Here is an 18,346-nt window from a genome sequence, read left to right as displayed (position 1 = left end):
TGCCTACTCTTGGTTTGTCAATTCAACAATTGAATTAAAACCATTAAATGTTTTCAATGTTTTGTATGTATTATTATATATTATCATTATTATTCTTCTGTTGTCATATTTTTCATTGTCATTGTTATATATATATATCATTTTTAATAAAATTGAAGTGTCTGAATTTCATTACATTTTATAATCTAATTATAAATTGTCAAATGAGACGAATACAACTTATAATTAAATATTGCAACATTACACACGTGCATATTAATAATTTATACACTATTATACATGATATTTTGCTATATTGCCTACTCTTGGTTTGTCAATTCAACAATTGAATTAAAACCATTAAATGTTTTCAATGTTTTGTATGTATTATTATATATTATCATTATTATTCTTCTGTTGTCATATTTTTCATTGTCATTGTTATATATATCATTTTTAATAAAATTGAAGTGTCTGAATTTCATTACAATTTATAATCTAATTATAAATTGTCAAATGAGACGAATACAACTTATAATTAAATATTGCAACATCACACACGTACATATTAATAATTTACACACTATTATACATGATATTTTGCTATACTACCTATTTAACCCGAGAGAGATAAAAATAGTTATGTATCAATCCATTTGGATTTTTGATCTCTTGCCTTACGATTTTCTTCTCAATTTTAAGGAGTAAGCATCACTTGTTAAAACTGTAAAATTAATTCAATAGGAGAATTCAATGTGTTGAAACGTTATATGTAATTGTTATTTATCAACGTTCAGTTTAACGAAATTAAGTTTGATATCTGATTTGAAATTTCACGATTTACTTTTTCTTTTAAATCGAGACCTTGACTTGTACCACGAGTACGACTCGATATTATAAGTCAAGCGGTTAAACATGCGTTGTTGATGTTGTGAAAATGCAAACTGTTAACATGTATGTATGCAATACTTCAACTACTCACGTGATTACACTTATATATATAAATTTATATTTAATTATATTATATATATATATATATATAATATGCAAACATATATAATAGTTAATTTCTTACAAAAATCGCTCTCAGACCCTCCAATTTCGCTAAAATCCAAAATGTCGAAAATCATTGATCCGAATTCAGTGATCAAACGCTGCAGACCGTCTTTGAACTCGAATAATCCAAACACCGATTTACGGGAGCGCGAGATCGATTGAATTACCCTTTGGCTCCCCCTTGTCCGTGCAGCTCTGCTTCAGGGCCGAGGTATGTACGTCGATTGTGCGAGAAAGGGAACTCACGAGCGTGTGATGTTTCAGACACCGCTGGCAGCGAGGTGAAGTTCGACGAGCACGGGGACGGGTTGGCGCGCTACGAGATCCTCAACTTCCGAAAATCGGACAACAACGGGACTAATGGATATCACTATCGGGCAAGTGAAAGTACTTTTGACTTTTCTTTCCGCCGATTAATTACAACTTCTCTCTCGAAATACGGTCTTCCTGCACCTCTCTCGTCCTCCATCCTCCCTCCACGACTCTTTGGCAACGGTCTCTCGTCATCATCCCACCCCCCCTAGGAGAGTCGAAGGGCAAACTTTCCGCGAACCGCGCCGATTCGAACCGCTTTCGGGCACTTTTACGCTCATTCGAGCCTGGCGTAATATCGAAATTGAAGTTCCTATTATTGGATTCCGGCGAAATTTCAACGACCGGCAGAGATAATTATCCTTCCGGCAACTTCCCGACCGGTGGTATGAACTGCTATAAATTGAAATAATCCTCCGACCACTGGGAAGGGAGAGAGAGGGGGGAATTAGTTTGGTTACACAATTGAATTTCATCTCCCTATCCCTCGTACACTTCGTCGCTTCCAGAACTCTTTTTAACCTGCTCCCTCGAGTAGTGTGTCTTTTAACCGCCTCGTGAAATTGATTTTTCCCTCTTTGAGAAATTGGGTTTAACGTGCTTTCCCTTGAATTTTCCCTCCCTCTGTTTTCTTCTTTTTCTTTTTTTTTTTTTTTTTATCGTGGGAACGTTTTAAAATTGCTTTTCTAAAGAACTTGACGCTATCGAAGGGCAAGGGTTGAATAATTGAAAGTCTTCATTTCCGAATCTTTTCGCGCGTTGCATTCTCTTTTAGGATTTTTTTTTTTTGTAGTTTCTTTTGACAGTCTTCTGAGTTATTGAAGACCAAACCAAATTAATGCAACTGCATTTGCAGTTAATAGATATCGTCAAATTCTGTGAGAAACAGGCGTCGGCATTATTCGAATAAAATATACGGAAGACGATTATTTAAGTGATATGTCATCTTGAAATAATTCGTTTGAGCCAAGAAAATGACCTTTCTCTAAATTATTTGATCATTTGATTACTAAATGAAATAACTTTTTCTGTTATATTTGTCTCTAAAAATAATTTCTACTGGAATTATTTGTTATTTTATTTCAATGAATTAACTCAAATGAAAGATTATTTGCAAATGATTTACTTGATTTGGACTCAAGATAAATTATTTTTCAACTAAGAATAACAAATTGACCTTTCTCTAAATTATTTGACTATTTAGCTACTAAATGAAATAACTTTTTCTGTTATATTAGTCTCTAAAAATAATTTCTAGTGAAATTATTTGTTATTTTATTCCAATGAATCAATTCAAACGAAAGATTATTTGCAAATGATTTACTCGATTTGGACCCAAGATCAATTATTTTTCAACTGAGAATAACAAATTAGTTGAAATGATCCATTATATCAAATTATAATTCGTTTTTGTCTCTGTTTCAAATAAATTTTATTTTAAAAAATCCCGATGACAAAAAATTCCAAACATTTCCATCTTCTACGTAAATTCCATAGTTTTGCAAATTTCAAAGTAACTGAACTATTCACAGTGTTGTAATTAATTCTTCCCTGGTCTTTAATTTAAGGGATAATCTTTCAGAGAAATTTTTAAGAAATTAAACCGAAGAGCCCAGAATCTATTTTCCTCTCTTTTTCCTTCGCTAAGTTCAAGTATCAATTATTACTTGGGCTAATCTATCTTGGAACAATGCGGTCTACCTCTGATGATACAATTTTATCTTGTTGATCGCGAAAATCGCTCGTGACTTCTCCATGTATTATTCAGAGATGAGGAAATAGCCAACAGGCATGGAACCAAGGAGATATTCTCCTCCCTAGTGTCACTCGTTACTGTGCAATCTTATTTGCAGACATAAGACTTTTTCTCGATACAGGTAACATGTCTATTTTTGTAATTGCACAGTGGGACCTTGCACAATGCGGCGCACGTCTTAAGACAATCGGGAAATTGCTACCGTGTCCTGTATAATTCTTTAACCCTTTCGAGTGCTTAAAAATTCTAACGAAAAGTTTGAAAGTTTCATACTGAAAACAAATTAGGAGCGCATTCATTCTTGAACACAGGATGTCCCACAGTCCGTGATATTACAATTAAAAATGAATCGAAAAGAAAGAATAAAATATTTTCGTTCGAGGCTTGAAATTAAATTAATTTTCCGACTGGTTTTTAACATTATATATATAAATTTGTTTACATTTCGTTTCTGAGAGAATTCAATTCGAAAATTTATCAAGTGTTCGCGTGCAAATTACAAAGCAATTTGTAGCAAAATGTACTCAAAGTCCAACTTCTCGAAAAAATTACATTCCACATTTTTTCGCTTTTGTGTTAATAAAACATTCAAGAACCGACATTCATGATTCTTCCTTATTTTTACTTACAAAATATGCTGACAAAGTTATGCGGAAAAAACTGGGACACCGTGTGTGCGACAGTAAATATTAGAGGAGCATATCGTTGCATTGCCTTGAACGTACGAAGTGAACAAATAAGAGCAACATTTGTAATTGTTTGCCTTTTGCGCTTTATTGCAGACTTGGCTCGTTTATGATATGCATATGTAAATTGTATTTTCAAACTGACCCGATACATAAATATCGTACATAGATACCGTTTCGTACATGGTTGTCGGATCTTTATGCAACTTTGTGTTTTTACGAGTGTAATTTAAGAAATGTGCATTCACTTGTGACACATTCTTTTCATTTTTGACAAAATTCTGTTCCAATTTATATATTTCGTAGTGGAAAAGAAAAATCTATCCTCGTGGAATTTTTATAGAAAGAATTATTACACTTGGGAACACTTTTGAATGACGTTCTCGCGAAACAGATATTTTAGAATCTGTACGATAGTACGAAGTTCCATGGAAACAAGTTATTTCAGAAAGGTTAAATTAAAAATTCACTTTTCGAGTACTGTTCATTGAACAATATATTCAAGTGTCAGTATTTGCTACAAATATCGAGAACTTTTTTAATATCGATGAACAAATTGTGCGTCTCTCCGGCAGAAAAGTTTTCACTTTTACATTTTAGAAGTTCTAAGAGCATTTGTTTATTCGTTCTCATCCGATACTTGTAACGTAAGAATGTAACATTTTTCGAAAAAGTTCCACGATCCATGTTTCAAGTAGAAATTATTTAAAAATTCCTTAATTTTTCCAATCTCTGCTTATAACACTCATTGTAACAAGCATTCTGCTTCCAATATTCTATATATTTTTATAATTTTATATATATATATATATCATCATTTATTTTATATAATCATGTCATCGATTATTGGGGACGGTCTCGAACTGAAACCTCGAGAACGAAACGACGTGAAACAGTCGCGTACAGGCTAAGCTAAGACCGTGGCTCCCTCGTATCCAATTAACAATTGCTTTTCGATAAAAATCGTAAATCAAACCGTAGAACCGGGTGCGCCGGTCGTGTTTCGAGCGATAAAGTAGCCGCCGGACGTAAATTGCAACGTGACCTTCGCCGTGCCCGCCTTCCTGCCTTGCTAGATGCAACTTACAGGATGAAATATATAACTTTTGCCCGCCGGAACAGGTAACTCTAAATCGTCAAAGAGCGCCCCGGGTCGGCCGTTTATTAGAAAAGAAAAAAAACAGAGAGAGAGAGAGAGAGAGAGAGAGAGAGAGAGAGAGAGAAAGAGAGAGAGGAAGGAAGAAGAAGAGCAAAAACAAAATGATAACGAATCTTTTTCTACGAGAAAAATTTCCACCCTAGTGTTTCAATCTTTACGGAAATGTACGCGTACCTCATTGTCAAAAACTCGCGTTTTGTCCGAAAAATTTTCCAAAAATACCGCTCATTCCCAATCTTTCGTAATTCTAAAGGACATTTTCATTTCCCATGTGATTCAATTTATCTTGACAAACAAACAAAAAATAGCGTTCTATAAAGAATTTTAAAAAATTAAAATTAATAAAAATTTAATTAAATTGAAATTGATAAATTAAATTAATAGAAATTAAATTTAAATTGATAAATCATCAATTTAATTATCAATTTAAATTAAATTAATAAAAATTTAATTGAATTTAATAAAAATTAATAAAAGTTAAAAGTTAAATTTAATAAAAATTAAAATTTTAAAAAATTAAAAAATTAAATTCACCTTAATTTCGTGAAAAATATTGCAAACAGTAGTATAAAATTATTATACACTACTGTGTTGGTCGTAGCGAACTGTACATTTTCTCTTCGTTTACCATTTCTGGGACAAAATTAACGCGAACACTCTATACATAAAAAGTGTCCCATATTAAGCTAACCACGTAATTTTCTCTTAAACTATTCGCTACAGAAAAAAAATGTTTCAAATAAAACTCACGTTGTTTCGAGGAAGACACATCTTACTGTGGCCACGATCTTTATTCCAAACAAAGTTACCTCGAAATCTCGAAACAAACGTTTCAAACATAAAACTCAAGTTTCATCCGAAACATTTTTCTCTACAGCAATCTCGTGGTTTAGCTCCGTATGGGACAAACCGTATATACGTGAATCTCGATCGATCGCAGAGCAAACGAAAAAAGAATTTCCTCCCCAGGGTACGAACGTTTCAACGTTATAAACGTTCCCCGGGTCAGAGAACATCGAGGCACGCAATCGAGTAGCCAGAATTGAAATCGCGCACTCGTCCACTGTCCGTCCAATAGACTTCGCCCTGAAACTTCAACGTCGATCAACGCGTCGGAAAAACGGCGTTTTCGAGAGAGAAAAAAAGAAAGAAAAAAAAAAAAAAAAAGAAAAACGCGTTCATCGCTGGCCGTCGGCTATTTTTCACAAAATTCACGCGGCCGTGTGACAGATAGGACAGACACGAATCTTACAGAGGTCGGCGGTGACGCGGGTTCGGTCGTGTGTCATTCGCGCGAAGACGACATCGGGCACGGTGGAGCGATCGATAACGATGGGCAACGACTGGTCTGTCGAGCAGGTGGTAGGAAAATGGTTCAACTCGTTGGACATTCAGACGGAGGAGCTGATCTGGGCACGAGGCACCAAGGACATACCGATCTCCGCGTGCTCGCTACCCTGCCAGCCAGGTATGATAAAGAAGCAACAGGGTGACACTTGTTGCTGGGTGTGCGACCAGTGCGAGGAGTACGAGTACGTCTACGACGAGTACACCTGCGTGGACTGCGGCCCGGGGAAATGGCCGCACGGCGACAAGAGGGGCTGCTACGAGCTGCCGATCAATCACATCAGGTGGGACAGCGCGTTCGCGATCGCCCCGGCGGTGATCTCGTGCCTTGGAATCGTGGCCACACTGGCGGTCGCGTGTCTCCTATTCCACCATAGGGACACGCCGGTGGTCAGGGCCTCGGGACGCGAGCTGACGATCATTCTGCTGGCCGGAGTGCTCGTCTGTTACTTGAACACGTTCCTGCTGCTGGCAACGCCCACCACCGTCACCTGCATACTGCAGAGATTCGGCGTTGGGGTGAGTTTCAGCGCGGTTTACGGGGCACTGTTGACCAAGACGAACCGGATCGCCAGGATCTTCGACTCTGCCTCGAGGACCGCTGTTAGGCCAAGGTATATCAGTCCTGCGTCTCAAGTCTGCATCGCGGCCGCCCTGATCGCGTTGCAGGTGAGAGAAACAGACGTCATGCATGCTGTCTATGTTTGCCGGCCTGTTGACCTCTCGATCATCCGATTAACACGTTCATTGTGGACTTGGCACTATCCTTGGAACGATCTTTTCTTGTCGCGTGATATTTCACCGAAAGAAACACTCGTTTTTCGACTTTTAATCACTTGCGCTCGAACGACGTGCCACGCGCGTCGAGAATTTTTTGTTTAAAAATTGCAATATTTTCTCAGTTTTAGATATATTTAAGCATAACCAGATACACAGGCAAAAAGGAATAATAAATTTATTACTTCTCGGTAATTTTTATCCAGTGATATCGTACCGACGAGTTCAAAAAGAAAGCGACGAATCATTGTATACGGTTTGGTCACTCGTTATGGTCCGCAATCAGTTGCCAGAGCAAGTGGTCAATCACATCAACTTATTGGATATTTATTCTAATCTAGAGTCTGGAAAATTAATTTTTGCTGCTACTTTTTTAAAGAGTTCTTAAAAAGAAGTTTTCCAAACGTACTCTTCTTTGACGTTATGTTCTCTACGTTATTTATCAGTGCATCTGTTTCGAGAATATAACTGTATATAATTTCTTTTGAAGTGAAAAAAATTAAAATTGTATCATATACATTATAATAAATTGTTATATAATAAAATTTACATTAATTATATAATTGTTATATTATAAAATTTGTATAAATAGATAAATAGATATTGTAACATGTTGTGCAACAAAACATTAAGTTTACGTAGTTGAAATTAATGAAACTAAAAGTCATTTGTTGCATCCTTTAAAAAGCGTGTGTGCATTACTAGATTTATTTCTTACATGCCATAATTCTGATATCTTACTTATTTGAATTGAGAAAGCTAAAGAAATTCTTTGTCATTATGTAATGTAATTACGAACGCGAATACGACAAGCATAAAAAATGCTGGTTAAAGTTTGAATGTCCTTCAATTTTTTTTTTTTTTTTTTTGTCTTCTACGAACTGAATAAGCAAAAGAAGAAAAAATACATTTTCGATCAGCCTATGGTTCACGTGATAGCATGATCCTTCCGTACAGAAGATGTATACTAAATTTAGAGTCAACCGGTCAACTGGAACTTGAGATATCGTATCGGCCATTTCAGAAAATGTGGTTCCAAGAGAAACGAGCTTACAGTCTCTTACACGTTACACATTGCGTACTGTCTCCTTTGTCAATTTAAAGAATTAGAAATATCTTTTTACTGGTGTAATTCTGAGAAACTATATTTTCGAAAAAAAAAAGGATATAAAATATGTAAATATACAAAAAAAGTATCAAAAAATATGAAAAAACAATTTTTAAAAACTAGACACGTTAAATTACGTAACGATTATTGAATGTTTTTTTCTTTCCTCTTTTTCTATCAAATACAAAAGCAACAATTTTCATACAGAATCTGTCTCTATCGACAAATTTTATATATTTATTTGATATAAATTATAAATCGTTAAATTTACAATAGAAATAGCAACGATAGAGAAACGAAAGACAGAGGATCATAATACATAATTACACGACGAAACACGTGCAAACTTTAATTAACAATCACATCGGTAATATTATACACGTGTATCAAAATGCTTTAAAGCAACTTCTCCAAATTAACAATCACAACGGTGATATTATACACGTATATCAAAATGCTTTAGAGCAACTTCTCCAAATTAGGTAAATTGATTTATTTTAATTTCAGCAAATAAATATTTTCCATGTAATTTATTTTGTATACATATTGTTTTAAATTTTCATACATAACATTATGTATGAAAAGAAAGATTGAAAGTATATTTTAACATATTTTTATTATTTATTTATTTATTCTTTTAACTCAAACAATCTCGCTGATCTCCTTTTCATATTGTGCGCAATGAACGTGTTAATGTTTCTCATTGATTTTTATGTCTTTGGCATATATTGCCAAAACCATATATTAAATACAGTTTAATATATTTAATATTTAATATATTAAAATTATATAAAATTATTTAATATATTTAACGTATACAAATATATTAAATACAGTTTAATGTACGTCTATGTGAACTTCGTTTATACAAAATTCTAGTGCCAGATTATCTGAATTCTAGCTGTGCTCCTTACTTTTATATTACAATACATAAACTACCTCTGTGCGTCAATCCATTTACGATTCTCGTTAACATTCGACTGCTAAATATTTAAATTATCGTAACCTTGTAAAGAGAAACGTACGATAATATGTCTGGATTTATTTTAAAACTCGAAGCCTCACAAAACGCATCGTTCATTTTATTTTAAGATGTCTCAAATGAAGATACTTCAGACGCTATAGATTACGTCATAGCGGGTAAAAATTGAACAAAATTTTTTCATGACTGAGAATTTACAATGGATTTGAATTTGCATTTTACAACAACTTCTAAACTTGTATGATAAAAAAAATCACGTTTGAACGTGAGTTTAATTTGAAATTAATGATATTAGTTTTCTCTTATATACTGACGTTTCGTTAAAAAAAAACAAAAAAAAAAAAAAAATAGCTGGGAAGAGAAACTTTTGGCCCAGCCTTTGTGTCGCGACGAGATACTAAGGGCCAAGTGTTTCACTCCCAAAAAGCTCCCAAACCCTTTCTTGCACCTAACGGTAGAATTTGGGAAACAACGCTTTGAAAACTTCTAATCGCGTTGTGTGTCTCTGTTTTCACGGTATCAGGTAGTTTTGACCCTAGTGTGGATGATCATCGAACCACCGGGGACGAGGTTCTCCTATCCAGACCGGAAGCAGGTGATCCTCAAGTGCAACATACAGGACATGAGTTTCCTCTTCTCTCAGCTGTACAACGCGTTGCTGATCCTGATCTCGACGGTGTACGCGGTGAAGACGCGGAAAATACCGGAGAACTTCAACGAGAGCAAGTTCATCGGCTTCACCATGTACACCACCTGCATCATCTGGCTGGCGTTCGTGCCGATTTACTTCGGGACCGGAAACGCGCATGAGACCCAGATCACCACGCTCTGCGTGGCAATCAGCCTGAGCGCCACGGTGACGCTCGTTTGCCTGTACTCGCCTAAGGTGTACATCATCGTCTTTCAACCGGACAAGAACATCCGCAGGAAGGTCACGATGGGTGACAAGTCGAAGAAGCAAGGGAGCAGCGCGGGCACTTCCTCCATTACCAAATGTGAGTATAGTCTTGTGTCGAGGAACATTAAAAAGCAGCGTTGATCTTGGACTGGATTTCGACTGAAATTTTACTTCGAAGTGCAGCTTCTCTAGCCGAAAAGTCGGGAACACTTGTAATATACCGACTGATCTCGTGTGTTTCTATTGAAAATCTGAATGCCTGGATAATTTTATATAACACTTTGTATCAAAATATTTTAATGACAATATAATTTCATAATGATTTTCGTTAGTGTTTGAAAAATTGATTTGTAACATACGTAGCTTTAATTTTTATTCGTGTACATAATATTCATTTTTTAATGATTAATAATTTGTGTTTTGTGCTTTTATTTTGATTGCAACATGATTCTTTGATAATATCTAGTAATTTAGCAATCGTATTATAAAGGAAAAAAAATTTTTAAGTATTCTATGAATTTATGATCCTTTGTTCATAAGTGTTCTGCAAGTGACTCCGCCTTTCTGGTTCAAGTGTTCAAAAAATTTCAATATTTTAAAAGTCAGAGAGACACAATATCAACGCACGAATCGCTATTTATGCTGCTAATTATACTGTTTCGTTATGTTATTCTGAAATAGTAACTTGTAATACTTGGCTAACATAACAAGCTAGGAACCCGGCTACTTTGTACTTTCTCTATGAAGCTGACGTGAAAGTTTAAAAGTTGGACGAAAGTTTATCGCTTTTGACATAGAGAGCGCACTGTAACGCAGAACTCGGGTATAATCTGAATAAAAATACGAGCACAAACGTGCGCCTGAAGTCAACTTCTTACTTTGGTGCACAGTTAGTTACATGCCGGATTTCGTGCATTTGACTTTTCAAAAGAAATCAAAAAACGTAGGTATCTCGGAACATTTGTTTTTTCATTGTTCATTTACATGTTAAGAGAGAATTACTGGAATCAGTTTAGCATACTAATTTTCCATTTCAGAAGAGATTTACGAAAATTTCGATAAAAATCTTGGGACGAATTTTGTGACATTGTATTTTGCACTTTTTCATCTTCACGCCAAATATAACAAATATACAACAGATAACATACTAAGTTTTTAAATAAATGGCATAGTAAATTGTTTAAAAACATCTGTCTAATTTCAATTGACAAAAAATTGTTTTGCACCTCGTTTTATGGAGACTTTTATAATCGTCCAACGATGCTTAAAAGATATTGATAGTAATATCAAAATAATTCAAAGGGAACAGTCTTTAATTTCTAACATAAATTATAGTTCTTTTCAAAACTGATTCCGTAACCCAATCAAAAAGAAACGAGAAACTTGAAACGTTAGACGCTAATCTTCACTTATTCTTATTTATGAGTTTATATACACACTGAAGTTCATAACTGCATCAATGGCAATGAAAAATTGTCGAGAATTTAAACTGAGATATAACTTTGTAAAGAAGAATTATCTAACGATCCATTTGGTCTCATTTTAAATGATAATCGTGAGTTCGTTTTCTCTGAAAATAATTTTACACTTTCGCCGGTGGCAAAAATTTCTTAGAATAAAATGAACCATGTATTTTGGAAACGGAGACTTCAAACTTCAAAATAAGCTCCGGTTTGTGATCTATTTTCATGAAACTTCAATAGTTCAAATATTTAGCGTCTGAATATCAATGTGAGACAAGTATTGTCTGGAAAATTATGTGTCATTGAGTAAATTTTTACACTAGAACAATCAAACTCGTCAATACGATGAATTTCAGATTTTCTTTGTCAATTGCTAAAAAAAATTGGGTATTTTTGTCAAAATTAATATTAATTTCTGTCTAAATAGAAACGTAATTGTATAAATTAAATCTGTTTATTTCATTAGCTAAAAATCTAAATCCAATTCTGTATATGAATTAACAATAACCATTATCTAAAATTTTCACTATACTACTTAGAGTATATATTTAAAGAATCACTTTAGAAAATCGGAGATGGCTCCCTTTTTTGTAAATAATTATTAACGGATTTTTATGCGTTTATAAAAAAATTTCAGAGTAGAAAGATGCTTATAATATATAAAATTATATGAAACACTTAAAGAAATAGCACGTAGAGGAAACAATTATCCATTTAGATTTCATTCTTTTAATTATTTTACTTATGAAAAAAACTTAAGAATGCACGCAATATATAAAAATATACGAAATATTCGAAGAAAACACGTAGAGGAAACAATTTTCCATTTAGATTTCATTCTTTTACAATACATGTGTATTTCTTTTAAAATACATGAAATACTCAAAGAAATAATAATACGTAGAAGAAACAATTATCCATTTAGATTTCATTCTTTTAATTATTTTATTTATGAAAAAACTTAAGAAAACACGCAACATATATGAAATATATGAAATATTCATATATGAAATATTCATATATGAAATATTCAAAGAAAACCAATAACCATAATAACACATAGAGGAATCAATTTTCCATTTAGATTTTATTCTTCTAATTATTTTATCTATAAAAATTTAAAAGATGCGTACAAATTCGCAGTCTAGCAATTACCAAAAAAAAAAAAAAAAAAAAAAAAAAAAAAAGAATTAAGATTCGGAATCCACCGGAGCCTATAAACGGTAGGCCAAACAGTTCTACTGGAACAATGACGATCGATTGCGTCGCGCGAAATATAATATACGCGGTGTTCCATTTTAAAAGAAGCGAACTTTTCGCCTCTCGGTTCGAATCAGCCCGGGGATGACAAAGGTGGCTAATAATGCCGCCGAATCCGCTGACTCGATCGCAAATTACGAAAGCCTCGAAACACGGTAGTGAAACTCGGCTCGCTGCCAACACCTTGTACCACCCACGGCCTCCTCCACTTTCTCTCTATCTTTCTCTCTCTCTCTCTCTCTCTCTCTCTCGACCGTACGTCGTATTTTCTTTGTACTCTGCACTTCATCGCGACACGAAGTCGATCAATTTGTTGGATCCTCAAGCGTCTACCACGGCAAAACAACAATCCTCGCCGAGGAAAACATTGTCCCGTCTCTGGGCCATTATGAACCGAGCCCTTATGAAACAGCTCCGTGGATTAACCCTTTCGTTGTTGATTAAAATAACCGCCAGCTGCGAGATATGACTGTCCCAGAATTTAAAAAAAGAAGGCACGCTTCACTGATCTCGTCGAGCTGTATATATATATATCGCCAACATTCTGAGTGATTTAAAAAATATAATCAAATTTACCGGGTAAAAATATTTTTCGACACTACTGTGTTTTTTTAATTTACTCGGACGTTTCTTTTTATTACTTCGACTTTTAGTTTGCTCGATTATTTTTTTAGTTTGATTTCAATTTACACGACCTTTGAATAGATAATTTTTCGTTTAGATGATAAAAAAAAAAGTAATTATAATTATAAGATTTTATTAAAATTATATATATATATATATATATAGATTTCATTGACGACGTAAGAAGTCTAGGATTACGGGATTAGGAACTATAATGGTTGCATCTCATTATATCACAGCCGAAATATTCCCGATCAATACTATAAAACTTTGTATAAAATTATGTTTATTATTTTCTAACGCAGATCCTAGAAAATTTTTTGTATATTTATATATATAACTAAAAGTGAGTGGCACTTATAAATTATATATATATATATATAAATGAAGTAAGTCAATACGTATTGCAAAGTATTCAATGAAACTTGTGAGGTATCGTAGCAATAATTGGGATAAAATTATTGGATTTAAATAAACTTCAACTTAAATTTCACCTTAAAGTAAAATTCACCTTTAAATTTCAATCTTAAAATTTTCACGAGAAGATCAGACTTGAACATCATGAAGCACTATTAATCTCTAATATAATGATGAGATAGAATGTAACAAAACATTGTGTAATTTAGCTTCAGCAAAAAGAAAAAGAAAAAAAGAATGAAAAAGTCTCATGGAAAAATGATTAGAAATTATTTTAATTATTTGGATCAACTAACTATAACAAAATAAAAGAGACAATACAAATGTTGTAATAATATTTTGTGTAAAGTCACCAAATATTTTCGCCAACATCACTAAAGATATAACATTTAAACAGGATTGTCTTTACATGTATTAAATATAACAGTGTATATTTCACTCTGAATATTTCATACAATATGTTAGGTTTAAAGACCGAAAACGCTCAGTAAGCGAAAAAAAAGACGACCAGAACGCGTTTTGACTTTAGAGAAACGACTACAACGCGAAATTGTTTTTGAACAACCACAACTCGTCCTGACACGTTAACCCTCCGCGGGCAATCATGTTTTTCGCACTTTCCGCGAGTGGTTTGCCTAAATGACAAATTTTTTTTTATTATTTTACTTTAAAAAAAAAAATCTAAAAAATACTCCGAAATACTCGTTGAAATCTCTACTTTAATATACAATCGGCCTTAAAATTTCGAAAAAATAATTGAAAAAGTGAAAGTTCATTTCGAAGGAGTTCAAAAGTGAAATTTCGGGATAACAAATTAAGTTCGCGAATGATTAAAAATTACCACGACGCGAAATTCGTGTTGTTAAAGAAATTGACCAGAACGCGTTATGGTATTTTCATAATGCCTCCTTCCATCCTATAAAACATTTAACTCGACCCAGACTTATTTTTAGTTAAATGAGACTCAGATTTGAATCTTTCTTCAAGATCAGGACGCGTTCTGGTTGTTTCTTACGTTCACTGAGCATTTTCGATCTTTGAGTTTAACACATACACACACACACATATTGTGAATTTAAATTCATGGTACGAACAGATATAAAGTCGGAGGAAGATTCTTTACGGATGATTCAAAATAAGATCGAGGTTGGAAATAACGCCAGAGACTTTTATTTTCAAGAAAATAATAATATATAATACAAACAAATAATATATAAATAATATATAAATAATAATATATAATACAAACAAATAATATATAAATAATAATATATAATACAAACAAATAATATATAATAATAAACAAATAAATTGTCTCTGAAAACTTGAAAACTCGTCAATGTGCTTTGAAGTTGTTGAATTCCTAACGAAACAGAAATAGACAATCAAGAGGAAGTTGTTCTACGCACAAGAACGAACATCGAAAATGTAAAAATTTTTCTCGTTCGAGCCATTGATCTAATGAGAAAAATAAAGTTTTGATTCGATTAAGATTCAGCCCTGTACGCGTGCACTTGATTAATTTTCAAATCCGATATTTCCTCGAAAATGAAATAATCTCTAATGCAATCTCTCGACCTTGATCTTGTTTTGAATCTTCCCGACTTTATTTTAAGATAACCGATCGGACATGTGTCACGAATTTATTATAAACCCATGTTCTTGAGCGTATTTTTAAACCTCGCATATATTTTATCTGCGCGTGTTTCAATCTTCTTTTAATGACAGTTTAAATTTCACAATGTGACACACAGATTAAAGACTTAGCTCCTTATATGTGCTTTGTAATAAAGCCCAAAGTATAATAATAATAGTAACACCGACTGATCTATATATCCGTAACTAGGATCACATAATCTCGGCCAAAATATAGCGTTATAATCACGTTATTGGTGTGTAATAACAATAAAATTGACTGACACGATTAGTTACGAAGATCGACATAAATCTGAGATTTATCAGAGGTAAGAGAAGGAAACGAGGAATGTCCATTTTTTGTGATTTACCGTTTTATAGCACACTTTACTTGTGATTTTGAAATTAATACAATATAATTAAACATAATATTAAATCATAACAATTTGTCATAATACCTAAAATGTCCTCGTAAGACACATATTTGCTGTAATAGTTTCATTATTAGTACACTAGATATTGAAACTCAATTTTCTTAATAAAGTAAATCTGCGACATTCGCTGTTTCTTTCCCCTAACTCGAATGGGTCTAATGGGAGAAGATAAAAATCATTGTTTAATGGAATTTTTGAATGATAGACTAACAACATTTCTGATACTAAATTATATATATTATTTATTCTAATATTTATTTCATTATTTGAGAATTATATATATATATATATTTTTTCTGTTCTATTGAATAATATTTAACCATTTTAACATAAATAAATAAATTCTTTTTGTATTTTAAACCATCTTCTGTTTCAGCGTGAAAAAAAATCTATCCTCATCGTTTTCGTTTCCTGTTTCAGCTTGTGAAAGAATAGCTTGTACGATAATTTTTGTCATTTACAAAACATGGAATTAATGTAACAAACAAAATATCTTACATATTCCATTAATTTTTCAGTAAAATTTTGTATCTTACACAAGGTGTCCCCACATTTTAATCTTTCCAATTATCTCCGCAACTATTCATTAATTGAAACAATGCTCGAAGTAAAACTTGTTTTGTATCGATGGGGGCATCTTCACGATGATCACTAGATCTCTATTTTTCACATGATAGATTTTACAAAGTTAAACTTAAAATATCTCCTAAACTAATCATTTTAGACATACACAAGACATATTATGTCGTTTAATGTCGAGCTTTAATTAATTAATGTATAAAAAAATATGATTCTATTTAAAAAAGATAGAGGTGACCTTGAGATTTGAATATTTCAATGTCCTTATAATTCAATGTCCTTAAATTATAATGTAACAGAATAACCTTCTTGTATACACTATTTTATATATTAATGCACTATTTACACTATTATATTTTACTTACATTAGCACATGTTACTATTTTATTATATGTAAAAAGAACTTATTAAAATGTGATTATATATATATATATATATATGTAAAATAAAGGAGACATTTTGTATATAATTTTTCCAAAAGCTGAAACAACAAACGAAATTAATAAGTTTAATTTCTAATTAATAAGTTAATTAATAGCTTTAATTTAAATATTTAAAAAGAGTTTCAATAGTGTGAAAGACAAAAAGAATGTAACAGAGTTAGATAATTCAGCAGGTAAAAAATAAAAAATTCAATAATGGGATTTACAGGATCTGTTTAATAACAATTATTATCAACGCTATTAACAATCAATTATTAACTGTACGTGCTACAAAAGAAAAAAAACCTACTTCTGAGTTGACGTAAAATGCTTCTATATCTTTGTAATTCCCAATGTATTTCTAATTACTCGTTGCAACCATTAAAAATCGCAAATAGTAACCATTGACCAATTTTATATTCCATTTCTAGCTACAATGATCAAAAATCGGTCATCTTTGAATCCTCTAAAACGAATCTCAATATTTCCCATTGCGAAGACGATGAGCCCGTAACTCGACCCTTGATTTTATTTATATAAGGTTTTATCAAGGGGAATAACGTCTAATGTGATTGAAGAATCATCGTTTATACCTCGATTCTCCGGGTATAAATCCCGGCTTGTAAGAGCGTCGATCGAGAGGAGGGTCGACACGTAAAATTTCAATTTTCCGCATTATGCTTCATCCATCGTCGAAGTGCTCGAGTTTCTCCTCGATGGAAAGAGAGGGAAAGCTGGAGCCGCAGAGGGAGATTGCAAACAATCGACGCTCGGCGCTAATTTCCTCCCTCCGGCATCGGCGTCGCGTTTACATCTTTGAAGATCGGCTTCGGAAATTTCGCGACCGATCGCTCGAAAACGAAAAGAAAGGATATCAGTTCATACACTTCGTCTGTGATTATGGGATTTCATGCTCTCAAATACCGACGTTTATATAAAATATTTGTAATATATATTTCTATATATATTTCTATAAAATATAAATATATATTTTCTATAAAATATAAATATATATTTCTATAAAATATAAATATAAAATATTTATAATATATATTTTATATAAATATAGAAATTTAAATATGTATAAATTTCTATATTTAATAAAATATAGAATTAATAGAATATACTTAATAAAATATTAAATTTAATAATAATTAAATATAATAATTTCATTAAATATTTTTATAATTTTATTAAATATATTTAATAAAATATAAAATTAATTTCTATAAAATATAAATATAAAATATTTGTAATATATATTTCTATAAACTATAAATATAAAATATTTATAATATATATTTTATATAAATATAAAAATTTATATATGTATAAATTTCTATGTTTAATAAAATATAGAATTAGTAGAATACATTTAATAAAATATTAAATTAGTATTTTATTAAATATTTTTATAATTTTATTAAATTTTATTAAATATATTTAATGAAA

The 18,346-nt window shown here is 32.3% G+C and overlaps 3 protein-coding genes across 5 annotated transcripts in view; 1 reads left to right on the top strand and 2 right to left on the bottom strand.

Annotated features, from left to right (window-relative positions):
- The window catches only part of LOC122535267 (protein lap1), an 85,265-nt gene that overhangs the window by 29,091 nt on the left and 37,828 nt on the right, over positions 1–18,346 (bottom strand). The window lies entirely within an intron of this gene.
- The window catches only part of LOC122535380 (cysteine protease ATG4D), a 106,795-nt gene that overhangs the window by 62,224 nt on the left and 26,225 nt on the right, over positions 1–18,346 (bottom strand). The gene's annotated exons all lie outside the window — the stretch shown is intronic.
- Positions 1–18,346, top strand: part of LOC122535312 (metabotropic glutamate receptor) — a 75,691-nt gene that overhangs the window by 47,129 nt on the left and 10,216 nt on the right. The window contains exons 4-6 of one of the 3 annotated variants that reach the window (XM_043666755.1): positions 1,300–1,412; positions 6,308–6,964; positions 9,686–10,157. In XM_043666755.1, coding sequence (XP_043522690.1) covers positions 1,300–1,412; positions 6,308–6,964; positions 9,686–10,157 — 1,242 coding nt within the window. Of the gene's footprint in view, positions 1–1,299; positions 1,413–6,307; positions 6,965–9,685; positions 10,158–18,346 lie in introns of those variants that run through there. The other 2 variants (XM_043666763.1, XM_043666772.1) reach the window with 2 other exon arrangements.

This window comes from Frieseomelitta varia, unplaced genomic scaffold, assembly GCF_011392965.1.
Source record: "Frieseomelitta varia isolate USP_RPSP 00005682 unplaced genomic scaffold, Fvar_1.2 scaffold_152, whole genome shotgun sequence".
Classification (NCBI taxonomy): Eukaryota; Metazoa; Arthropoda; class Insecta; order Hymenoptera; family Apidae; genus Frieseomelitta; species Frieseomelitta varia.
This window is presented reverse-complemented; position numbering and strand designations above follow the sequence as displayed.